Source organism: Etheostoma spectabile, chromosome 17, assembly GCF_008692095.1.
Source record: "Etheostoma spectabile isolate EspeVRDwgs_2016 chromosome 17, UIUC_Espe_1.0, whole genome shotgun sequence".
Lineage (NCBI taxonomy): Eukaryota > Metazoa > Chordata > Actinopteri > Perciformes > Percidae > Etheostoma > Etheostoma spectabile.
The window spans coordinates 13,729,124-13,750,320 of NC_045749.1; the positions used below are offsets into that span (position 1 = coordinate 13,729,124).

At 41.2% G+C, this 21,197-nt stretch overlaps 2 protein-coding genes across 2 annotated transcripts; both read right to left on the reverse strand.

The window, feature by feature from the left end:
* Positions 1 to 2: 2 nt before the first annotated feature.
* Positions 3 to 19,499, reverse strand: LOC116705477 (abnormal long morphology protein 1; the record flags this gene model as incomplete). Its single annotated transcript, XM_032541679.1, has 2 exons — positions 19,493 to 19,499; positions 3 to 6,434 (listed from the first exon to the last, which is right to left on the reverse strand). A coding segment is annotated over exon 2 (5,817 nt), but the record flags the coding sequence as incomplete, so codon positions are not given.
* On the reverse strand, positions 13,927 to 19,866 carry drgx (dorsal root ganglia homeobox). Its single transcript, XM_032541243.1, has 7 exons — positions 19,778 to 19,866; positions 19,564 to 19,652; positions 18,717 to 18,817; positions 18,025 to 18,126; positions 16,148 to 16,320; positions 15,663 to 15,775; positions 13,927 to 15,564 (listed from the first exon to the last, which is right to left on the reverse strand). Exons 2-7 carry the CDS (start codon positions 19,619 to 19,621, stop codon positions 15,200 to 15,202), a joined length of 912 nt encoding a protein of 303 aa, XP_032397134.1. The 5' UTR covers positions 19,622 to 19,652; positions 19,778 to 19,866; the 3' UTR covers positions 13,927 to 15,199.
* Between the last annotated feature and the right edge of the window lie 1,331 nt (positions 19,867 to 21,197).

The window sequence follows — 21,197 nt, forward strand, 5'->3', positions numbered from 1 at the left end:
CTCCTCTGCATCTCCTCTTCAGCAGCTTTCCTCTGCATCTCCTCTTCAGCAGCTCTCTCCTCCTCTAGCTGTTTCACCCTCCTCTTCTCCTCATTCTCTTTTATCTGCTCTTCTTCCTCTCTCAGTTTTGCTTTACGCGCCTCCTCAATTTGTATTCTCCTCTTCTCCATAATTTCTTTCATTCTCTTTTCTTCTTCTCTTTGATTTGCTTTCATCTCCTCTTCTTTTTGAGCAGCTCTTTCTTCCACTGCCCTTCTTTCTGCTTCTCTCTGTTTTTCCCGCTTCTCCTTGATCTTAATAGCAATGGCCTCCCGCTCTCTTGCTCTCCTCTCCTCTTCTCTCTGAGCAGCTCTCCTCTCTTCTTCAGCAACAGAAGCTCTATTCTCCTCTATCATATGTCTTACTCTCATCTCTTCAGCTCTTTTCTCCTCTTCTATCCTAGAAGCTTGTTCTTCCTCAAACTGTTTTGCTCTACTTTGACGTTGTGTTTTGATTTCTTCATGCCGGGTTGCAAGCCTTTCTTGCCTCATTTTTTCTGTTCTCTTTTCCCCAATCGTAGCCAGTGCATTTTCAATCTCCTCATCTTTTTTTAGAGTTGTGGTGCTTTCCTCTTTATTGGACACTTGTCCCACAAGTTTTTCATGTGGATTGGAGTTATCAAGTGGCTTTAGGTGTTGTGACACAGAAGTGCTTCTTGGCCTGTTGACTGCTGAAGATGAGGTTGTTGCTTGCATAAGAGGATTGTTTGGCTGATGAATACTTTTTTCTACTTGTCGAACTCTTTGGGGATCAGTTCCAGTCACTTGTTCTTCACTTCCCTGGTTCTTAAGATGACTTGGTGGTGACTTGTTACTTGCTTTGAGCTGTTGTGCATGTTTTGACCCAGTGTCTAATACACCTTCATTGGCTTTGGCATCTAAAATCATTTTCTCTTGTCTTTCTTTGTCTCCCAGTTTAAACATCCCCGTCCTCTTGTGTTCTCTCTCAGTAATGGGAAATACTAAGGGTTTGGGCTCTTTGTTCACTTTGGAGCTGACCTCTGTCTTATTTGGCAAACTTTTCTCTTTTACAGAGAAGTCTTGTTGGTCAGCAGTGAACATTGGACGTCTGCTATGACGAGTTTGTATTAGTGGAAAAAATCCCTCCTTTTTGTTGGGGTGGAATTCCTGAATTTTGATTGCCTCTTCTTCTGAAACAATTACCTTTAACCTGGCATAGTCTGCAATTGCTGATATCTCAGGTATTGTGGATACTCTTTCTTTTGGTTTGGGTTTAACTTCAGGTTTTTCTTTAACCGTATTTTCCTGTGTTGGGTTTGAATTTCTTGAGCTCTGTACTTCCCTTGCTGTTAAATTGGCCTGGTTCTCTGTATGATGTTTTCTGAAATGACCAGCTTGACCAGCCTCTGTCTCATTTTTATTACTCCGACACTCTGTGGGAACATCACTCGGTTTTGAAGCCAGGTTATCATCTGGTTCCCTGTTTTTCTTTTTCATGTTCTCATCTTGAACGCTTACTGAACTTGATTTTCTTTTACTTTGATCTAAGACAAATACTTGATTTTTTCCTTCATTGCAAGATTCATTGCTGATAACTGCCTTGTTTGATGATAATGCAGTAATTTCCCTTCCCTTTGAAACAGCATTTGACGTATCTCCAGCATTAGTATGATTGTGTGATTTAATATTTGTTTCTGTGACCCCTTGCACTTGAAAGTAGTCTCCCACCATTGGTCTTATTGTTGATTCGTCCGCTGATTTCCCGCTTTTATTTACTTTTTCAGGCTTTCCATTTTCAGCTTGAGTATTCGCACTGGTGGTGTTTGTGCTGTTCTGTTGATTACTGAGTTTTTGTGATTTGGACAGTTTTTTCACATTGGACAAAACACATTGTACTCCACATTTGTCTTCCAAATTGTTCTCCGTTTGCTTTTCTCTACTTGCTGGATTGAGGTCTTTGGTTCTGTCTTCATTGTTAAAAGTGTTCACTTTTTTTCCAAGACTAGATGATGCATCATGTTTATGTTCATTAGCTGCAGCTACATCAGACGGGACAGTGGTGATGTTGACATGATGCTTTCCTGCCATTTTCAAGTTGTCCTTCTCAGTTACTGCTGGCACAACTCTGATGGCAATGCTGCCTATATGCAAATCATCATCCCATTGATCATTTTCTCCAATGTGTGTCTCTTTATAACAATGTTGTGGAGATACATGAGCATTTTCATTCTCAGTTAAATGGTTAGATGGAATGATTTTGTTGAATGGCTTTGATGGTGTTGAGTCACATCTCTTTTCTTCTACTGGTGTACTCTTACTATCAATGTCCCGGCTCTTGGATGGATAGATGCCTGTTGTCATATCTTCTTTCACTAATGGCTGGATGTCATGTTTTACCAGAGTTTCAGCAGCAGCTCTGTTTGAATCATTTGTGTTGCTAATTGCTGTGTTTACCACTTTGGCTATGCAGTTCTCATCGGCATGTGATGGATTTTTCCCTTCGGTATTACTCTTTGCTTCAACTTTCTTTATGATTTTTACTGAGTTTTCTTCTGGTATTTCATTCCTGTTGTCTTTTGTTTCCTTTGTTATTCTGTCTTGGTTATAGAGAAGCGGATTTGTTTCAGACAACTCTTTATTTGTGCAAGGCACACCTTTTTCAGCCAATGGTTCTTTGAGCTGTGTTATCATTTGCGGTCTTACATTTATAGAAGAACTCTCCTGTTGTAGATTAGTCCTTTTCACAGTCAATTTCTCAGTAGAGTGAGTGTTCTGTACAACTTCATAATTTTGCTTTACCATGCTAACTTCCTTTGAAGATGTATTTCCTTTACCTACTTCCAGACCTGAGCTGGGATGACATTCATCTAGCTCTGAATTACTGCACTCTTTCTCTTTTACAATCATTTGTTCTTGAGGGTTGTTATTCCTCTGACCGTTGTCCACAGAGGGCTTTCTTTCTCGTACAGTTACCAATATTCCCATGATCTGCAATTTGTCCTTAGCCACAATGGTCTCATTCTGACCAAAGGCAAGACTCAGTGAAGGTGCTGAGTCCTCATGAACTGCTTCATGTTTACTCTCAGTCTTCTCTATTGGCATAGCTTTGGAGCTTTCAGCTTCCACCAGAGCTGTAGCTTGTGGAGAATCCTGTTTCTTTTTGTTGAGATGGTCAGTGTTTACGACAAGGTTGTCTTTAAGTCCCTCTTTCTGCTTTCCAAGTATTGTTCCTTTATCTGCTTCCTTTGTTTCTGGCTTGTTTTTGAGTGCCTGCTCTTTACTTTGTGTACGTGATTCAATTCCAAATTGATTCTCTTTCCTTTGATTTTCTACCAATCCGTCATCTGTGCTCATGATAAAACTTTCCATCTGTTTTGCTTCTCTGGGTTTTGGCAGATTGTCATTGCTCTTCGTTGGTTCTTTGTGAAGTTGTTTCTGGGAATGAAACTGACTGGTGGTTGCTGCAGACTTAACTGGTATTGTAGCAGAGCTGGGAAGTGGAACAAACTTGCCTGGTTCCATCTGTATTCCTGAAGGCTCCATCTGGTGCTTTAATGTAATGTTACTGGCCATTGTGCTTTCATGCTTTTTAGACACTTCCTGTGAGGGTGGCCTCTGTCGTATATTATTACCTGCTAATTGCTTGTTAGACGTTTTGGATGTAAACCCGTCTCGTACAGCAAAACCCTTTTCTTTAATAGCTGAAATCTCTTTTTCAGCATGAGCTTTTATCTTGGAAGTCAGAATCTCCTGCTTGGTCTGAGCTCTCTCTTTATGGAACAGTGCTCTTGGAGGGGTAAAAGGGGTATCTTTACCTGGACCTAAACTGTGCTCAGATGACCTGGGCTTTCTTACAAGGGGGGGTGGTTTAGCCAAATCAGAGTCTCTTTGATGTGAAATACCAGTTTGTTTCAGAGGGTCAAACATTTCAACATTGTCATCCTTAACTTTATCAGAAACAGTGTCACTATTTTCTCTTTTATCTACATTGATGGAAAAATAATTACTATCAGAAAGTTTGAATTCTTTGGATGACTCACTGTAAACATACTGACTCTCTGTCAACTCAATGGGTTTAAAACTGCCCACTCCCTCCTTATTTTCTGTATTGTCTCTTGCAACTCTGCTTGTAGGACTGGAATTACCTTCAGATTTCTCATTATTTGTTGTCTCAACTTTGTCAAGAGATAAAGCTGATGTTTCATTGGCATCATTTAACACTTTGTCTCTGTTTGGTAAGTTTGAATCAATAAAACCATATTTCTCTCTAAGTCGCTCATACTCTGCCCCTCTACTAACTTGATCTGAATTCTGCTTGCTGACAACAACTGAGTCTTCCCCTTGTTTATGCATTTGTGTTGCCTGGTCTTGGTCTTTGCACTCTTCCTTTTTATTGATATTTCCCTTCATAGGAACGTCTGTCTTAATCCCGTCTTCAGTTGTAAGAACTCTGTTTCTGACTTTCTCTTTTTGCTCTCCTTTCATTTTCTCCTTTATTTTAGCCAATTCTGCTTTAGCTTTTGCTAACTCTGTCTTAACATGTTCAAGTTTATCTGGCTCATTTTCTACCTGTTGTGTCCCTATTAATTTTGCTGCAGGTTTAGCTGACCTATCCGGCATGTTCTCTGTTTTTGTCAGTTCTGCTTTAGCTAGCTCCACTTTGGTTTGTTCCAACTGTGCCAGCTCTGTCTTTCTCTCTTTGGCTTTACTTATCTGTGTTACAGGTTGCACTGCATTTACTCGACCCGCTTGAATTGAATCGTCCTCAGCTTTTTCTTGGTTAATATCCTCAACTTGAATGTGGTTTGCTTTGACCTTTTCCCCTTCAGCTCCATCAGTATTCTCTTGTTCTGCTTTAGTTTGTTGCTCTTGTGTGTGCTCTAGTTTAGCTTGTTTTGCTTCTGTATGCTCTGCTTCAGCCTGATCGGATTTAACCTTTTCTGTTCGGATTTGGTCCACCTCCATTTGATCCCTTTCATTTTGATCTGCTCTAACCCATTCTTCCTCAATTCTTTCTGCGTTGATCTGTACTCTACTGGGATGTTCATGTTTAGCTCGCTCCAAGCAATCCTGCTTGGCCTGCTCGGCCTTTGCCAGTTCAGTTTTCATGTGTTCTTCTTTTAGCCTCTTTGCTTCAGCTTGTTTTACTTTGACCCACTCACCCTGCTCCTCTCTCAAGTGCCTGGCCCCTACTTCCTCTGTTATATTTCTAGGCTCTTCTGTTACTTTTACTCTAGATTGCGCTGCCTTTATTTGTTCCTCTCTTGCACACTCTGGTTGTTTTTCTCTGGACTGTTCCTCTTTTCTCTTATCCTCTTTAATATTTTCTGCTTTTGCTTGGTTTACTCTCTGGTACTCTGTTAATTCTGCTTTGGCCTCTTCTGCTTTGACTTTGTCTGAACCAGTCTGCCCTGCTAAAATTAACCTAGCAGACTCTGCTTTGGGCTGCTCCATTTGAGCCCAGTGCTGAGCCTTTGCCAGCTCTGCTTGGGTGTGTGCTTTTATATGCTCTGCCATAAGCTGTTCAGCCTTGACCTCAACAAACTTTCTGTCTTTTACCTGGTTTGCTATTGTGGTGGCAGATGCATTGTCAGGGTTATATAATGATGTTTTATGCACATTCTGTTCAAACTGTGTTTTAGCTTCTGTTGGCTGTAGACTTTGCGTTTCAAACGCCTGTTGAATTGACATGTATTGTTTTCTCTGAACTGCTTCTTGCGTGAGTATTCTTTTATCATTATTAGAATACAATGTGTGTTGGTTTCTGAATTCTTGATCACTATATCTGTTATAATTCTGTGTGAAATAATGGTCTTTCATTTCATTTTCCTTATTGTTATACTTCAGAGCTCCAGGTTGCTGTTGTCCATGATAGGCTGGATTTTCTACAGTGCCATTACTAAATGGAGAATTTAGTTGCTGTTGGTTTGAAATGTTAGTGTTGACCAACCCAACATTTTTATGAGAAGATGTTCCAATACCCAAACTCTCCCTCAACTCTATTTTCTCGAGTTCTTTATTTATATTTGGTTGGATTTCTTCTCTGTATCTGTCTCTTGGTGAATTTAGTTCTTCCTTTATCACAGATGCTCTTTGGTAAGCCTGTGCATGTTGTTTTTTTTCCACTGAAGCAGTTATCTCTTGTTTCCATGGAGAGACTGCTTTCAGACTGAGACTTTCTGTGTCTTGGCTGTTTGTCTGTCTCCACCTATCCTGTGAGGACACATTACTGTAATCATGTTTGTTTTCTTTGAGCTGCTGATATCTATCTGTCTTTGTGAATTCCCCTCCCACTGTTTCATTAAAACGTTGCTCAGCATTTGCCTTACTTATTAAATATTCTCTGGGTTGATTGTTGTCAGCATTTATCCCTGGTGTTTCTGTAGATACATAGGATGTATTATCTTCCTGTAGCCTGTATACATCTCCTCCTTGCTTATAGGGAGTAAATGACAATAAGTCTTCATGGAGATGCTGCCCATTAGCCAGCTGATTGCTAGCGTAATTTTCAGGTATGAAGCCAGTGAACCCATAGTGATGAACCATCTGACTTTGTAGATGAGCTGTCTGGTAATCACTTAAAGTGTGTTGACCTGTATGTGCAGGTTGAGAATTTGGTGATGTAAGTGACAATCCAGGGTAATGAGACTGGTTTGCATATTGATGCGAGGCAGCATTTGTCCTGTTGGATTCCTCTACCTGAAGAAATTGAAAGTCTAGATCTGGATAATCAGGGATGTCTATCACAGTGTCTCTAGGCTCCTGAATAGAGTGATGTATGCCTTTTTCCAGTGTCTCCAAGCCTTTAAATTTGGCAGGGCTGTAGGTGCTTTTTACTCTTTTCCTGTTGTCTTTGAGATTGAAGAGTAGGCTTGTTGCTCTGGATTTGTAGCTGCACATCCTAACATCAGGAGTGGCTCCCCGGCTTTCAGCTCGCACTGGAGGATGTTCCACAGGTTGAGGGGAAACAGCATACTGCCCGACCTCTGATGTCTCTGTTTCTTGATGTGCTTGCACTAAAGGTGTGAGCAGTTGGCTGATGTTGAAGGGAGTCGTGCTTGTGTTACTGCTGACAACGTTTGGTGCCAGTGTTTTTGCATTGTTTCCAAAGGAAATTAAATTATCATTGCTGCAAAATACTTCTTGTTGATTTGCTGTCATCCCTGTTGTATTTTTTTCTGTCATCATTTTAATTTTTTTCTGGAGGGCTTTGACAGAACTGATGGTGTCCTGGACACGTCGAGACATCTCACTGGTAGGTGATGCAGTTGACGGTCGTTGCGATGGGAGCCTGTTAGTTCCCAGGCTCTGTGTCCACTTCCTGTGAGGGTAATGACCTGTCATCTCTGACTCGCAGCGTTTTTCTACAGCCGAAGCTTTCTGCAGCATTGTGGTTATTGAGGTGGAGCGGGGAAGAGTGGAAGGAACCACAGGTGCCAAGTTATTCTTTTGGTGTCTCATACCCCTCTCTTCAAACCTGTATGGACCCTGTGGTTGGGCCTCCATCGAAAGCTCCCTGTACATTGGTGTGTCATACCATTTGGGGAATTCTGAACAGTGCATAAACCCTGAGACTTCTCCTTGTTGGATGGGAAACCTGTTATGGTCCCTCCAAACCTTGAAGGGACTAAACTCACTGTGTATAAAGATGTTAGAGTTACAGCTGACCTGCGTGAACGTGTTGTTGTTACTGTGGGAAGATCTCATAAAAGATGATGCAGAATTCATGTGAGCTACTGCTGCTACTTCAGAAGAGTAGAAGTTGGTGTCTTGGGATGAGAATGGGCAAGCTGAGGAGAAGTGACCACTGTTAAAGTTTTGCTGGTAAGATGATGAGAACTCAGAAAGTTCCCTTTGGATACTCATCAGAGCTGATTTGTCCCAGCTTGTCTCATCATTCCACTCTCTGAGTTGACCATCCTTCCCTGCTCCATCCCTTTGTCCTTCTGAGTTAAAAGCTCTGATCAGAGACGAAACTCTAGAGCGGCTTCTGCGTTGTCGCAAACTCAACTCTGTGGCTCCATTGCCTAGAAAAGACAGCTGTTCTCCCCCCAAAGATTCCTCCTGTTGAGAAGTTTCCACAAAGGAGTGCTGGAATGTGGCAGAAATCCTCCCCGGTGTCCTTTCCCTATAAACGTCCCATTGTGGATCTCTCTGGATCTCAGCCTCATACATTCCTCCATGGATCCAGTCCGGTCCATACTGCTGCATCCTGATGCTGAAGCTCTCATGTGCAGCTCTCTTGAGTTCATCCCTCTCTCTGTCCTCTCTGTCTCTTTCCTGCCCACTCTGGCTAAAGGCAAGCTGCCTGTCTCTCTGGATGCAAGGAGAAGATGAACAGAGGTCTGAGTCATTATAAACAGCCTCATCCCCAATGCAGAGGCTCCTGAATGCTCGATCTGTCAGATTGCTAACCTCACGGTCAGTCTCATCCAGAAAGGACCCACCACTGGAGGTGTCACTATAGCCTCCATCGCTGTGCTTGCGATGGCCACCACTCTTTCGGCCTGAGCGGCGCTTTTCAACTGAGGTCATGATACAAGGTCACTAGCAAAGAGCGCTGTCCTCAGTTGTTCAGTCATTCATGCAAACACAGACCTCAAAATGATGTACTCTGCCTGCTGATGGAGCTACAGGACCCAGAGTTTGGGGCCCCTTTGACTGGATTTTCTACAGCTAGTAGCTCCTAAGGCATTGTGCCTTTTAGTTGGCATCTGTCCAATAAAATCCTGGATATATTTCTTTTCCTACAGGAGAAAAGAAAGGAGAATTAGCCTGAACCTGAATAGGCACTTACATAACCATTCATCTTAAAAGAAAGAGTTTTATGGTGGTGTGTAGTATGTGTGTGATGCATTTCAACCTTGATCCAAAGCCTGATACATACATTTTCTTAGAACATTTTAAAAGCTTTTGTTGTGGTGCTTATTGTGTGATGGCTGGCATTGAAAAGAAGCTTTTTTCCCCTTTGCATTAGGCAGCAATGTACTGTATGTGCCTCTCAAAACAGCCCTGTAAATCCAACTACTCGATCACTATGACCTTCAGAGACATGTTGGGAATACAACTACACTGTTGCTAGGCACAGTAAAGACAGCCTCACGTGAGTTATCTTGGGAAAGCACGAAACATCCACACAAACTTAGATGACCAAACACATGCATGCATGCATGCACGCACACACACTCGCACACACACACACACACACATACACACACACACACACATTTTTCACTGCGTGACTTAGATCACTTGGATTAAGCGTTGTTTAACAATAATCAAAGGTTGGAACTAACTAACAAAATGTCACATTATCAATGTCTTAATATTGCTAAGAGATTAGACAAGTTAGACCAGCAGGTTAGACTTCCATCAAGCTGTTTAAGTCTTTTTTTGAGTGAAAAACTTCTGTTTACGGGTAACTGTAACCCCTTTTGTTTTACTACAGGGTTAAAATTACAACATTTCTTGCTGGTATAAATACATGATATGGGATCTAAAATGTTTCAATGTGACATTTAATTTGTTAAAAACAACAAAACTGTGTTTAAACTTAAAAAAGATTATCATTACCAAAATTGCCAATTTACAATATAAAAAGCGTATAAAGTATAAAACCATTATCGGAGTACATTCATTTGTGTTGACGCAATGGCTTGTTACTCCCCGAGTCATCACCTGGAAGCTGGCCATTTTGCATTGCTTGTGAGTGCCTTCAAAACTGTACATGTAATCAACTGGATTTAAACTTTTATGTTATATGATGCAAAACTATTGAATATAATGCTCATAATATCTCAGTTATAAAATGCCCTTATAGCCTTCTTATTGTACACTCCCTCTCCCTTTAAACAGGGTAACGTCATATATTCTGGTTAAATTTACTGCAACTGCCAGGCAACCGTCACCTCGTTTAGAATATCCAGTAGTTCATTAATATCTTCTGACCTGGAAGCTATCCATCTCATATGTATCTACGAAAAGGCACTGCTGTACTGCACGGCTAAGTCACTATCAAATACCACGGTTGCAAAAATTAAAGGAAGTCTAAAAATGTCATACAACACCGTTCTTGTGAAGCAGAACGCAACAGTAGCTTAGGCGAGGGCATGTCTTTTATGTAGTCACACTCACTTTATCTTCTTTTAATTCATGGTAAGCATTAACAAAGTATTGAACACACATTTAACTCATTAAAAGCATAAGAAAATTATGCACAGTTATGGTAACTGTCCCTAATTTGAGCCATTTTTCTCAAATAAAAGTTAAATTGTCAGTGTGATTTCTGTTAATTCTTGCATGTGGCAGGTTTATTTCTGTCCTGTCCAGTGACGTGTTTCTAACTGTAAAACCTGACACCAAAGAGGCCTCGTTTCAGAGGGACTGTGGTCCAAACGTAGACTGCTCAGCAGCAAATCTGGCAAATCTGAGCGCAGAAAGGATATGACTAAATGTTTGTCAGTGTGAGCAGCTGTCAGTGGAATAAAATAAAATTCTCTCAGTCAATACCTTTAGTAAGTAATTGTGTTTTTTCTTTTGGAGATTAAAGCATGTATTTCTTTTAAATTTAAAGCAGGGATGTGTTTTTTCATGTATTTATCTGCATGAAAAGGCCCACTCTTACTCACTCTCACTTAAATTTGCTGTAAATTACAATGCATGGATGAGTGGAGAGTTGAGTATATCTATTGTTTAAACTTTTCCCCGAGGCTTTTGTATATAATCTTTTAAGTGTCCCTACATCAATATGAACAAGAATGTAGAGCTAGCTTTTGGCTTACCTTTCAGTTTTATAATCCATAATTTGGGCCCTGTTGTTATCTCCTCAACAGGCCCCCCAAAAAGGCCTTGCTGATCTGATTCTGCCCTCTCACCTAACACAAGCCCTCTCTGGTAGTTCTGACTCGTTCTATTGACAACAATCCAAAGCAAAAACCTCTATGTAGTCCACAGTCAAGTCTTTGAGCATCTGAGCAGAGGCAGGCAGCGGGACCCGGGGCTGGAGACCAGACAGAAATAGAAGAGTTGTCCCAGAGAGAGTGTCCACCATGGGGGGACAGATTGAGGGCTTGAGTTAGCATGCAGATCTGTGAGATCATTTGGTGTCGAGTGTCAGACGGATGAAACAAACAGCCTTGCAACTATTTATAAATCTGGACAGCTAACTGTTGGTCATTAGCAGCGAGAGCTAACTTACACAAAGTGAGTTACAACTGTTACAACTGACTGAGGAGGTTGTGGGGTCTAAACCAGGAAAAAAACCTAATTTCCTGTGTTATTATTGTGGGTGTTGGGTAGGTGGGTGAAGGGGGGGACTGTAGTTTGGGTGGCCCTCTGGGAGATATAAATAACAAATTTTCCTCACACTAGAGTGCCACCCTCTTCGTTAAACAGATACTATATGGAGTGTCAGCAAGTGTATCTGGTCACTACCCACCTGCTATCATCACCTCACACTTGAACGAAGCCTTCTGTTGATTATAAGACCAAATGACAGAAGCAGATTTTCAGAATTTTATAATCACTTAATACAATACTTCAACTACGGAAGTGTAATCTTACTGGCTTAATCTTCACTTCCCACCCCCCACAACCCCCAGCCAAAAAGGTCATAAGGCAGAAGAACAGCCCGCTGCTATAATAGGAGATTGCTGTAGCAGATAGTTTCCCGGGATTCGTGGCTGGTGCGGGGCCAGCCTGGCGGAATGATGGACACACACACATGGGCCTTAATGGATTCGCACCCCTCCACAAACACACACAAACACACACACACACACACACACACACACACACACACACGGTTTTGCATTCAGCTCACTTAACTGTGGGAAAGGCTGAGATAATCCCTTTTTAACTAATTTCTTTCTTCCCCTCTAAACAACCTCCACCCACACGCTAATCTCATCCACCATTTTTCTCTCCACACTGGACTCTTTGTCAATCAGTAACATCCATGGATTTCCTCCATGTAGTTGAGGGAATCCGCTTCACAGATCTGAAACATTCTCATCCTAAATTTGCAAGTTCCTGCTTTGTCATCTTGTTTTGCTACTTTTAGGTTTTCAGTACTCAGCACTTTAAAAATGTTTTTGATTAATTTAATTTAATTGAACTATATGTCCCTCAGCAAAAAAATACTGTGTGTTTATCCAAAATGCTCAGATGTCCCACTGACGATTCAAGTAAAGGCTGTTGTGGATTTGGGACAAGTTTCCTGCTCACTACATCCCTCTAGTGGACAAACTAAAAACAGACGTCCATAACAGTTGGTCTGTACTGAGATTTTGACTAGTTTTGCTCAGTGTTTGCACAGTGCAACTCTCCAACTTTGCTTTACATAGTTGTATTGTACAGCTACTGAAGAATGTAAGCATTGATCACAAACGCTGAGGATGCTCTTCCCTGTGCTGAGTAAGGACAGTAAGGAGAGTAAGGAGAGTAAGGAGGAGCGGAGCTGGGGTTGTGTGGCAGACAGCAGACAGGCACATTACTTGCTGCATTAAGATATGCTTTGTTTGTATTATCTCCATTCAGAAATGAGCTTAGTTGATTCTAATTGATTGAGTTATTGATCAGGGCTGTTGCAGGAATGTAAAGCAGAGAAGATACTTTAGTGTGGTGTTTTGGGCTCTTCAGTGGGCCGGCCCTCAATGCATTTTATAGTGTGTCTGATTTTGGAAAATGGGTCCTTGAATAGTCAAATGTAGGTGTTGCACCCAATGTCAAGCAAAAGAATTGTATGTACGGGCCAGTCTTTCTTAAGCAAACTGTCTTTTTTAGTGTGCCTCATATTGTCTGTGGATGGATGCATGTGTACGTCTCCCTGTTTCAGGACATATTTCCACACATCCGTGCAAAATATTTCATTACTGCAACAAAAGAAGCCCATTAACTGCACTGTAAGAACAGAGTTCAACTGCTGTCCCCCATATTCACCATGTTTGTCTGGTTTTCTGGCCACTCTCCAGCTAATTTGATATAACAATGCTCCACAAAACCGCCTTGGGACTTTTTTTAGGTGACAGAAAATTATCAATGATGCCACATGCACAGCTGAATGTCAACACCAACTTGACTTGTTTATAAAATATTAAAGCAGTGAATTATGGGCACCATGCAGACTTAATGATGATCGGAGTCATTATAACTTCAGCATCCTTTGTTTTTGCTAATGATTAAATTCCACAACTACTGTATTCAATTTTGGAGAGATTGAATGTGTTTTTCACGGCTTTTGTCTGAGTTGGCTGGATTCCGTCATCCATATTGGTACATTTTTGAAAAAAAAGAAGCTGTTTGTATGAGGATATATTGTGTTATCATGAGCTGCCATGTCAGGGGGCTTAACATCTTTGCTCTGGAGCTCTCTTAAAGCAAAATCATTATATTAGGACATGATGTTTTTGGTCATATTATTTATGGCATGAATAGATACAAAAGAGTACTTACTATATGATATTATGATACCAAATATATAACAAAATAGGCCATAGGTTCTGATTTAGAAAATTGATTTTAACTGCATTTTGACATTTCTGTCTAAAAAGTGGAAATGTATTTGTATGGATGGTTTGTGTGTGTGTGTGTGCGCGTGTGTGTGTGCGCGTGTGCGTGTGTGCGTGTGTGTGTGCGTGTGCGTGTGCGTGGGGAAATATGGTGTCCCAATAAAATAAAATCCCATCAAATTTAAAAAAGTGTTAATGTCACAAAAAAGTGACTCTTAGTCAGTGAAAATGTCACTTTATTGAAATATTTGTAGAGTGCTTACAACATGCACTTATAACGGTGTAAAAAAAGAGGATGTGAATGATCTGTACTCCGTGTGCAACCTGGTACGACTTCTGACATTATCTCCCTCTTCTATGTCACCAGGGTGTCACCTCATCAATTATTGAACCAGTACTTCATGGTAATACATAATTTCTTATCAATTATTCATCATAATGTGTGGGTAGTTTACTTAATTGTGTTATTGACTATCAAAAGCAATTTCCTGAAAATCCTCAAGGACGCAAATAGAATCAGCCCAACTACTGGTTGTGTGCTCTGCGGTTAAGTATTCTCAATCTGATCAGCTGATCCTTTATTCAAGAGCCATTCTAGTGAGGACAGATATTTAGGAATAATAAATCCACACATGTATCGCCTGCGATAAACTACTGTATGAAGAGCCCTGAGGTGATGAGAGATGATACTTAAAAAAAAAGGTAAATTCAACATTAATAAATAGCATGTATCATGTTTAATAGGGTTTATTAAAAAATGCTCAGGGAGAGAAATAGGAAGAGGAAGAGGGTAAACGTTACTAAAAGTAAATAAATAATAAGAGTCACAATTGCTCTCCTCTCCCGGCTTTAAGGGAAACTGATAAATAATGTATCAGAACAGATGGCTGGAGCGCGAGGCAACAGGAGAGGAACATGAGCGACTACATCTTTAATTGTTTTAAAGAACATGTCACAACAGGACTAGTGTGTTCCCTGTCTGCTGGCACTACAGATGTGCTAACAGAGTGGAAGGGACAACTACCGCTCTGTCACTGGGTCTGCTTCAGCCTGCCTGGGGTTCACACATAAACATACTGTATTCTGGCACATGTACACATTTACACTAAAAATAGCTGATAAATATTAAAGTGCATGTTCACTTTAAACTCAAAAGAATAAGAGATTGTTTGACCCCTTTAATGACCTGATGGCATAAACATTATATTGCCAAAATCCTCTGAAAAGCCTCACTGTCCTGCCATCAGTTGTACACTTACAGTTTACATGCATTAACATTCACAATGTAAGCATCTGTCCTCTTTATGAAAATGAGAGGAACTGTATTAGGATTACATAAATTCACATTATCAAACAGGTCTTTGTTGCACACATGTTGTATCTATCTTAGTCCATCAAATAGAGTCCAAGAGTGTGTGAAGATCCCAAACCACACTTGTGCTTCTATGGGGATAACAAGGCCCCAGATATTCAGCATTTCTCACAAACAACAATAATTTACTGTCAAATAAATATTGTAATCTTTGCATCCATTCAATGTGATATCAGCAAAGTCTTTTCCCGGCTGTTGCTTGAGTCAGTCAGTATTTGTGCTTAGGTGCTTCTAGGACCAGAGTAGAGTAGAGTAGTAATAACAGGCACAATCACACAGATTTAGAGTATCAGTAGATCCATTTTTTTTGGTCCAGCACTTCACTTTTTCTCCAGTGGTTCCTTGGAGCAGTGAGGGTGTTTGTCAGGACTGCTGCCCAGGACTGGGACCTTAGTGACCGTGCTAGGACTGGAGCTGTCTCCCCCTCTTCCCAAAGTGACGGGCACCTCCATGGCGGTTCCCACAGTGGGCCTCGCCACCCCAGCTGCGCCCATGCCGGCTCCAGACAGGACTCCCACGCCGGGCCCACCGAGCAGGTTGGCAGACTGCAGCACAGCCTCAGAGTGCTCACGAGCCTTCATGCGCAAGGCGGCCACACTGGCTGTGCGGTTTCCCTGACAACCGTAGGGCGGCAGGAAGGACAAGCCCATGGGGTCAGAAACACAGCAGGAACACAAGCCATTACCTGAAAAATAGTAGAAGTGGGACTAGTGGTTAGACTGTTCATCATCACATCACCATTATCACCATCTTTATTATCCAATTAATGAGAATCACATTTACCTTTCAGTGTGGCGACCTGTGAGAGGGCCTGGGCGTAGGTAGCAGAGTTGAGGAGTGTGCCTGGTATACAGGATGGGAAGAACGGACCACTTGGACCCACTGTCCTGTTGATACTGGAGAAAACAGACATACTGTGTCTAATCATCTAGAAGTTAAAGTTAACTGGACACTATTTTTAATACATATATTTCTATACAACTACTGTGCAACTTTCTTCTAACTAAAATGTCCACTAAGAGCTGATGGCTTTGATCGTATCATAATCCATTCAACTGGAATATTTTACAAAAGACATTGTTTAATTTAAAGAAATGATCTAGATGGCTGTCAGAGTTTTGTGGTGGCAGTTATTAACGGCCTCTCATTTATTTTCATCCCCGGGATCCACCAGTCTGCAAATCTGGACCAGCCACCTTTCTGCTTCCAATAGGAGACAGTTTCACAACAATAGCAGCTACAACAATCCTCTATCTGTCTTTTCTCACCTCTGCTGCATCTCCAGTGGTTCTTTCTGCTTTCTGCTGTGGTCCACTGGGGACTGAGAGTTGATGTTGCGAGATGGAGGACTGCCGTCACTTATCTGCTCTTTCCCTCCTTCAGGGTCTGCGCTCCCTCGCTCCGTCTTCCTCCACTTTGCTCTACGGTTCTGAAACCAAACCTGCATAAAAAAATGAAAGAGAAGACAATTAATTAAAATCACCAATAAAAACTGGAAAATGACTACATTTGGCAGTTTGCATCCATTTATTTTATTTATTGAATTCAGCTTTATACATAGCAAATTGTTGTTTACCAACTTCGTTACCATTTGCATTTTCTTTTGGCATATCACAGACAAACAAATGTACATTTAAAGCAAACATATTATGTTTTTCTATCTTGTTAACAAGTCTAGCAAAGTTTAAGCAAATACTATATTTGCTTTGATTTCCTTTGTATATCAAGAGGTGTTTAAAGGTGTCACACCAGCGCTGTAATTTCCCACAGTACCCAACTTATCCAAAAAAAAAATCACTATCCATACAGCTGAGAACATATAACCAAGTTCTGGTGTCTTAATCGAATGAAGGTCGCTGCCTATAACAACATTTAATTGAGCAATTTTTCATTATCATATTTTAATGACTTCCCACTGACAGTTGTGCTGCCCGAGAGAGAGAGGCAGCTATGATGAAGTCGTTTATTTCCCTATTTAGTGATTGTTTGACAACATCAGATTCGATTAGGACTTGGTTCTAGCAGGCATTAATCATGATGTGTGAATGGAGGTTAGAGTCGGTGTGCATGTGTTCTGCATCCCTCCTATTGTACCAGAGGTATAAATGATGTCAACAGCCAACAAAACACATGCATTCATTCGGCATAAAGAAAGGACAACATGTTGGTGGCAGGACAACAATACAACCAATGGACTTATCTCACCCTTGCACCTTCCAGCTAGAAGTCGCGCCCCCCCACACACACCCCCGTTTCTGAATGGGCTATAATTGCTCCATTAATCTCAATTTGCAGCGTGCTCTTAATGCGGGGAAGGCCCATTGACACTTTACAAAAAGGGGGGCAATAACACTACAACAGAAAGGAAATTTATTTTCTAATAATAATGTAAGTTTAATATCCCTGCATACTGCGGTGGATTCATGTTCAGATTTAATAATAGGAATGTGGTAATCGGATTAGGAGGGGAATAATTTGTTTACAATCCCTAATTTACAGCGCTGGATTCCATTATCAACCCCGCCATTGGGTTTAAGCGATAGTAAGATGACCCTGGGGAACAAAAAGCAAACTATTATATTTCCCACAATTAGATCTGTGCGCACAACAAAACCCAAAAGCAAATCTGGAATGCAGGAAATTACATACAGGACACATAACTTAATTACATCTGGCCAAGTTTATAACCGCGCATATGTGCAGGGCAGGACCGAATATAAATTGCCAAATTTAAGGTGTGTGTGTGTGTGTGTGTGTGTGTGTGTGTGTGTGTGTGTGTGTGTGTGTGTGTGTGTGTGTGTGTGTGACAGAGAGAGAGAGAGAGAGAGAGAGAGAGAGAGAGAGAAAGAGAGAGAAAGAGAGAGTTTTGGAGGCTTTTGCCCTCTTTTAAAGCATACATCGTTTTCTGTCTGCGAAAACTGGAAAAGGATTGCACGGATGATGTATTCCTACCTTTGAGACGCGGACAAATTAGCGAGGAACATTATCGCTGGTTAATTATGAATGACCGATTAATCAAGCTAATCTAATATTCACCATTATGTTGATGTTATTAAAGTGCATCGCCGGAATGACAGAGTGGCTTAATTTACCCTCTCTCGCATGGTCAAACGTGCCCAGGACACAGAACGCTGCTGCAGCCTACCTGCACCCTGGCCTCGGTCAGGTTGATCTTCATGGCCAGCTCCTCCCGGGTGAACACGTCCGGGTAGTGAGTCTGGGCGAAGACGGCCTCCAAAGCCTCCAACTGCATGGACACAAGACACCAGTTATAGGCCTGCTTTAAAAAAGTTTATTTTCTCTTGATGTAGGCTATTTGTACTCTTCTATTTATTTAGGTTTTTGTTTATTTCATTATTTCTCTTCCTATTATAATCATCATATCTATGCTGATTAAAATGTACTCGCACATACATTTGGCAGGGATAGCAGACTATATAAGAACAGAAAGGTAAGGTAGCCTGAAATAGGCGTAAATATTGGCCTAACATCAAATTGCCTGCATGCATAGAGAGGGCTATGTTTCCACTCACAATATTCAAAAGGAGAGATCTTAAATTTGAGAGGTTTCTTAATCTTCTTGCCTATTTTTATTTTCATGTGTGAAGCGATGTTTTTGTCTTTTAGATTGTTATCACATAAAACTACAATTAGTTATGTATTTTTTTTAAATGTTTGTGATATTTGTTCTATGATCGGGAAAGCACAACTCTCTGCCAAACTTTTCCAAGTGTTTTATTCCATTCCTACTTTTTGTATATGTGCCCTATCCCTGTGTCCCTTATGAAGTTCCATATATTTCTTATTCTGGATATGTTTGTTCTGGAAAATAATTACCTGTTGCAAAGTAAATGTTGTTCTGTTTCTGCGCTGTTTTCTGCGTAGAAATCCATCATCAAAATCAGCCGGGGCGTGGTTGCCAAAGCCGCTTGAATTCACTGGGGGAGGGGGAAGTTTATTGAAGAAAATTCAGTCACTTAATAACACATGGTTTACAATTTCATGTTTATATTAAAAATCATTTCAATACCTGTGTTCAAAAAATAAAAAATAAAGAAATGCAGAAAAAAACTATACATTTTGGCCAAAGCGGACAAGACCTCTGGCACAAATTGTATTTCTATTAGTTGCATGAAACATTGATGCTGGGTGTCTGAGGGGGACCATGACGGACTAAGAGCCATGACACTCAACATCTGTGCCCGGGACAAAACGCCCCCTCTGCCCCGGGGCCAAACCACCAGCGCTTTTCACCAAATCAGCCAGCAGATTGACATCGCAGAGTGAAAATCAGACTTAAACCTTTGTATCCATCTTTCAATTTGTAAGAAAGAAAAAATAATCGTTTATTTATTCATTTTTTCATGGAGATGAATCAAGCAAACTGGACATCTTGTTTCCATGCTGTTGTTGTAGCGATCACTATTCACTGCATTAAAATAACTTTTTCTTAGGCCTTCATTTTTATCATTTATTAAAGATGATCATAAAAAAACAGAAAAAAATAATACATCTGCTCAGGCCTATTCTCCGTCCTCTTCCAACAACAACACACTCACTTTGTGCGCACGCAGTCTTAATATCACAAAAAACTTTTGGACTCTGGCTTTAACAGATTCTACATTAGAAATAACTTGCAAGATTATAAAAACGGTGTTGTATAAATGCAGAAGAGACAACTCACATGTGTTAGAGCGACAGCACTCTGCGTCCAGCTGAGGTGGACAGTGAAAGTAGAACATCCTGGCGTTCCTCCAAGCTGCGAAACTGAACCTGGAACAGAGACAAAAGTTTCAGCTACATGCAGCGGAAAAGTGGAAAAATAAACACATTTAATCGTCCTGAGAAGAGGTGTCGGACTTCGAAACATTCAAAGTTGATGTGAGAGAGCATCCTACCTGCAGTCAGGATGCTGATGTGAGTGACTTCCCGCTCTGAAGAGAAGTGGGTGCTGCACTTCCACTGACTCTCTGACTGGGAGTGTCCTCTCTCTCTCTCCTCCTGCTCTCCTGCTCTCCTACACACACACACACAGACACACACACACACACACACACGCGCACACACACACACACACATATCTCTGTCTCAGTCTCTCTCTCTCTCTCTCTCTGGGAGTGTCCAGATGTCTCTATAACTGTATAACTGTCTACAGAGTGTTACGGCTTTCAGCTAGAGTCGCAGAATCTCACGCCTAATTGGTCCTAATCGGATTATCACGGGTTTGCCTCTCTCACCCTCAGCCCCTGGTGTGTGTGCGTGCGTGTGTGTGCGTGCGTGTGTGTGTGTGTGTGTGTGTTTCAGAGAAAGATAGAAAAGGAGAGAGGGGAGATATACCCAGGGTGGTAAACGGCAGCTCTGCTCTGGTGCCAAAAAAAATTCATCACAAGTGATTGTTATTCCAGAGTCAAGCATATTCCCTAACTATAAACATGCACACATACCCGCTGCACTTTTTATTTGGTTCTTTCATATATTAAAAAAAGGAGGATGGCTGCTTTTGGGTTTTAGATTGACTGTCGGGTGGGTTAATTGCTCGTCAGGGTGTGTTAGGGGGTCCACTTTACAAGGGTTGAGCATGTAGAACACTCACAAGGCCAAATTTTTGATTTTGTTCACAGCAAGGGGTCCAGCGATTTATTTCGCTTCCTCAGATAAATGATCTGCTGCGGGACCCTTTCAATTAGTTTTAAAGCGCATCTGGGACGGCAGAGCGCAGACGCCATGCGTCTCTGAGGTGGAGGCAAAATGAGGCTTCGAGAAGCAGCTGAAATTTAGAAGAGGAGTGCGGGATTGGACTAAACCACATAAAGTGCAGAAAATCCCTTCTAATGGCGCGTAATTGGTTCTGTAATATCATTACAGGCGGATAATGGCCAGTTACAGGGCCCCGCGCTATTAAGGGTTTCCCTGGCGTGCAGCGTTTATGTTATTAAAGGGGGAATATAATGATATTTTAGTTATTAAATGCGCGTAATTAATTTATGCACCACTGAAAATAAAGTTGTTATTATGACCTCGGCGAGGTGCGTGGAGAAAATTGAAATCAAATAACGGTTGATAACTTTATCCCAATATTTGGTCTAGACAACTCTGACAAGAGTGCAGGCCTGAAGTGTGTGTGTGTGTGTGTGTGTGTGTGTGTCTGCTTCCTGTCAGCGGCTTTCCTCTCCATCCTCTGATGATTGCTTAAGTGACTAAATGAAATTACGCTCTCATCTTCATTGGTTAGAAACAATTTTACAAGTTAACTTTACCTACGTCTAGTGGATTTTGAGTCCCATTCTTACATGATTTCTATAGACTTCATTTCAGGAC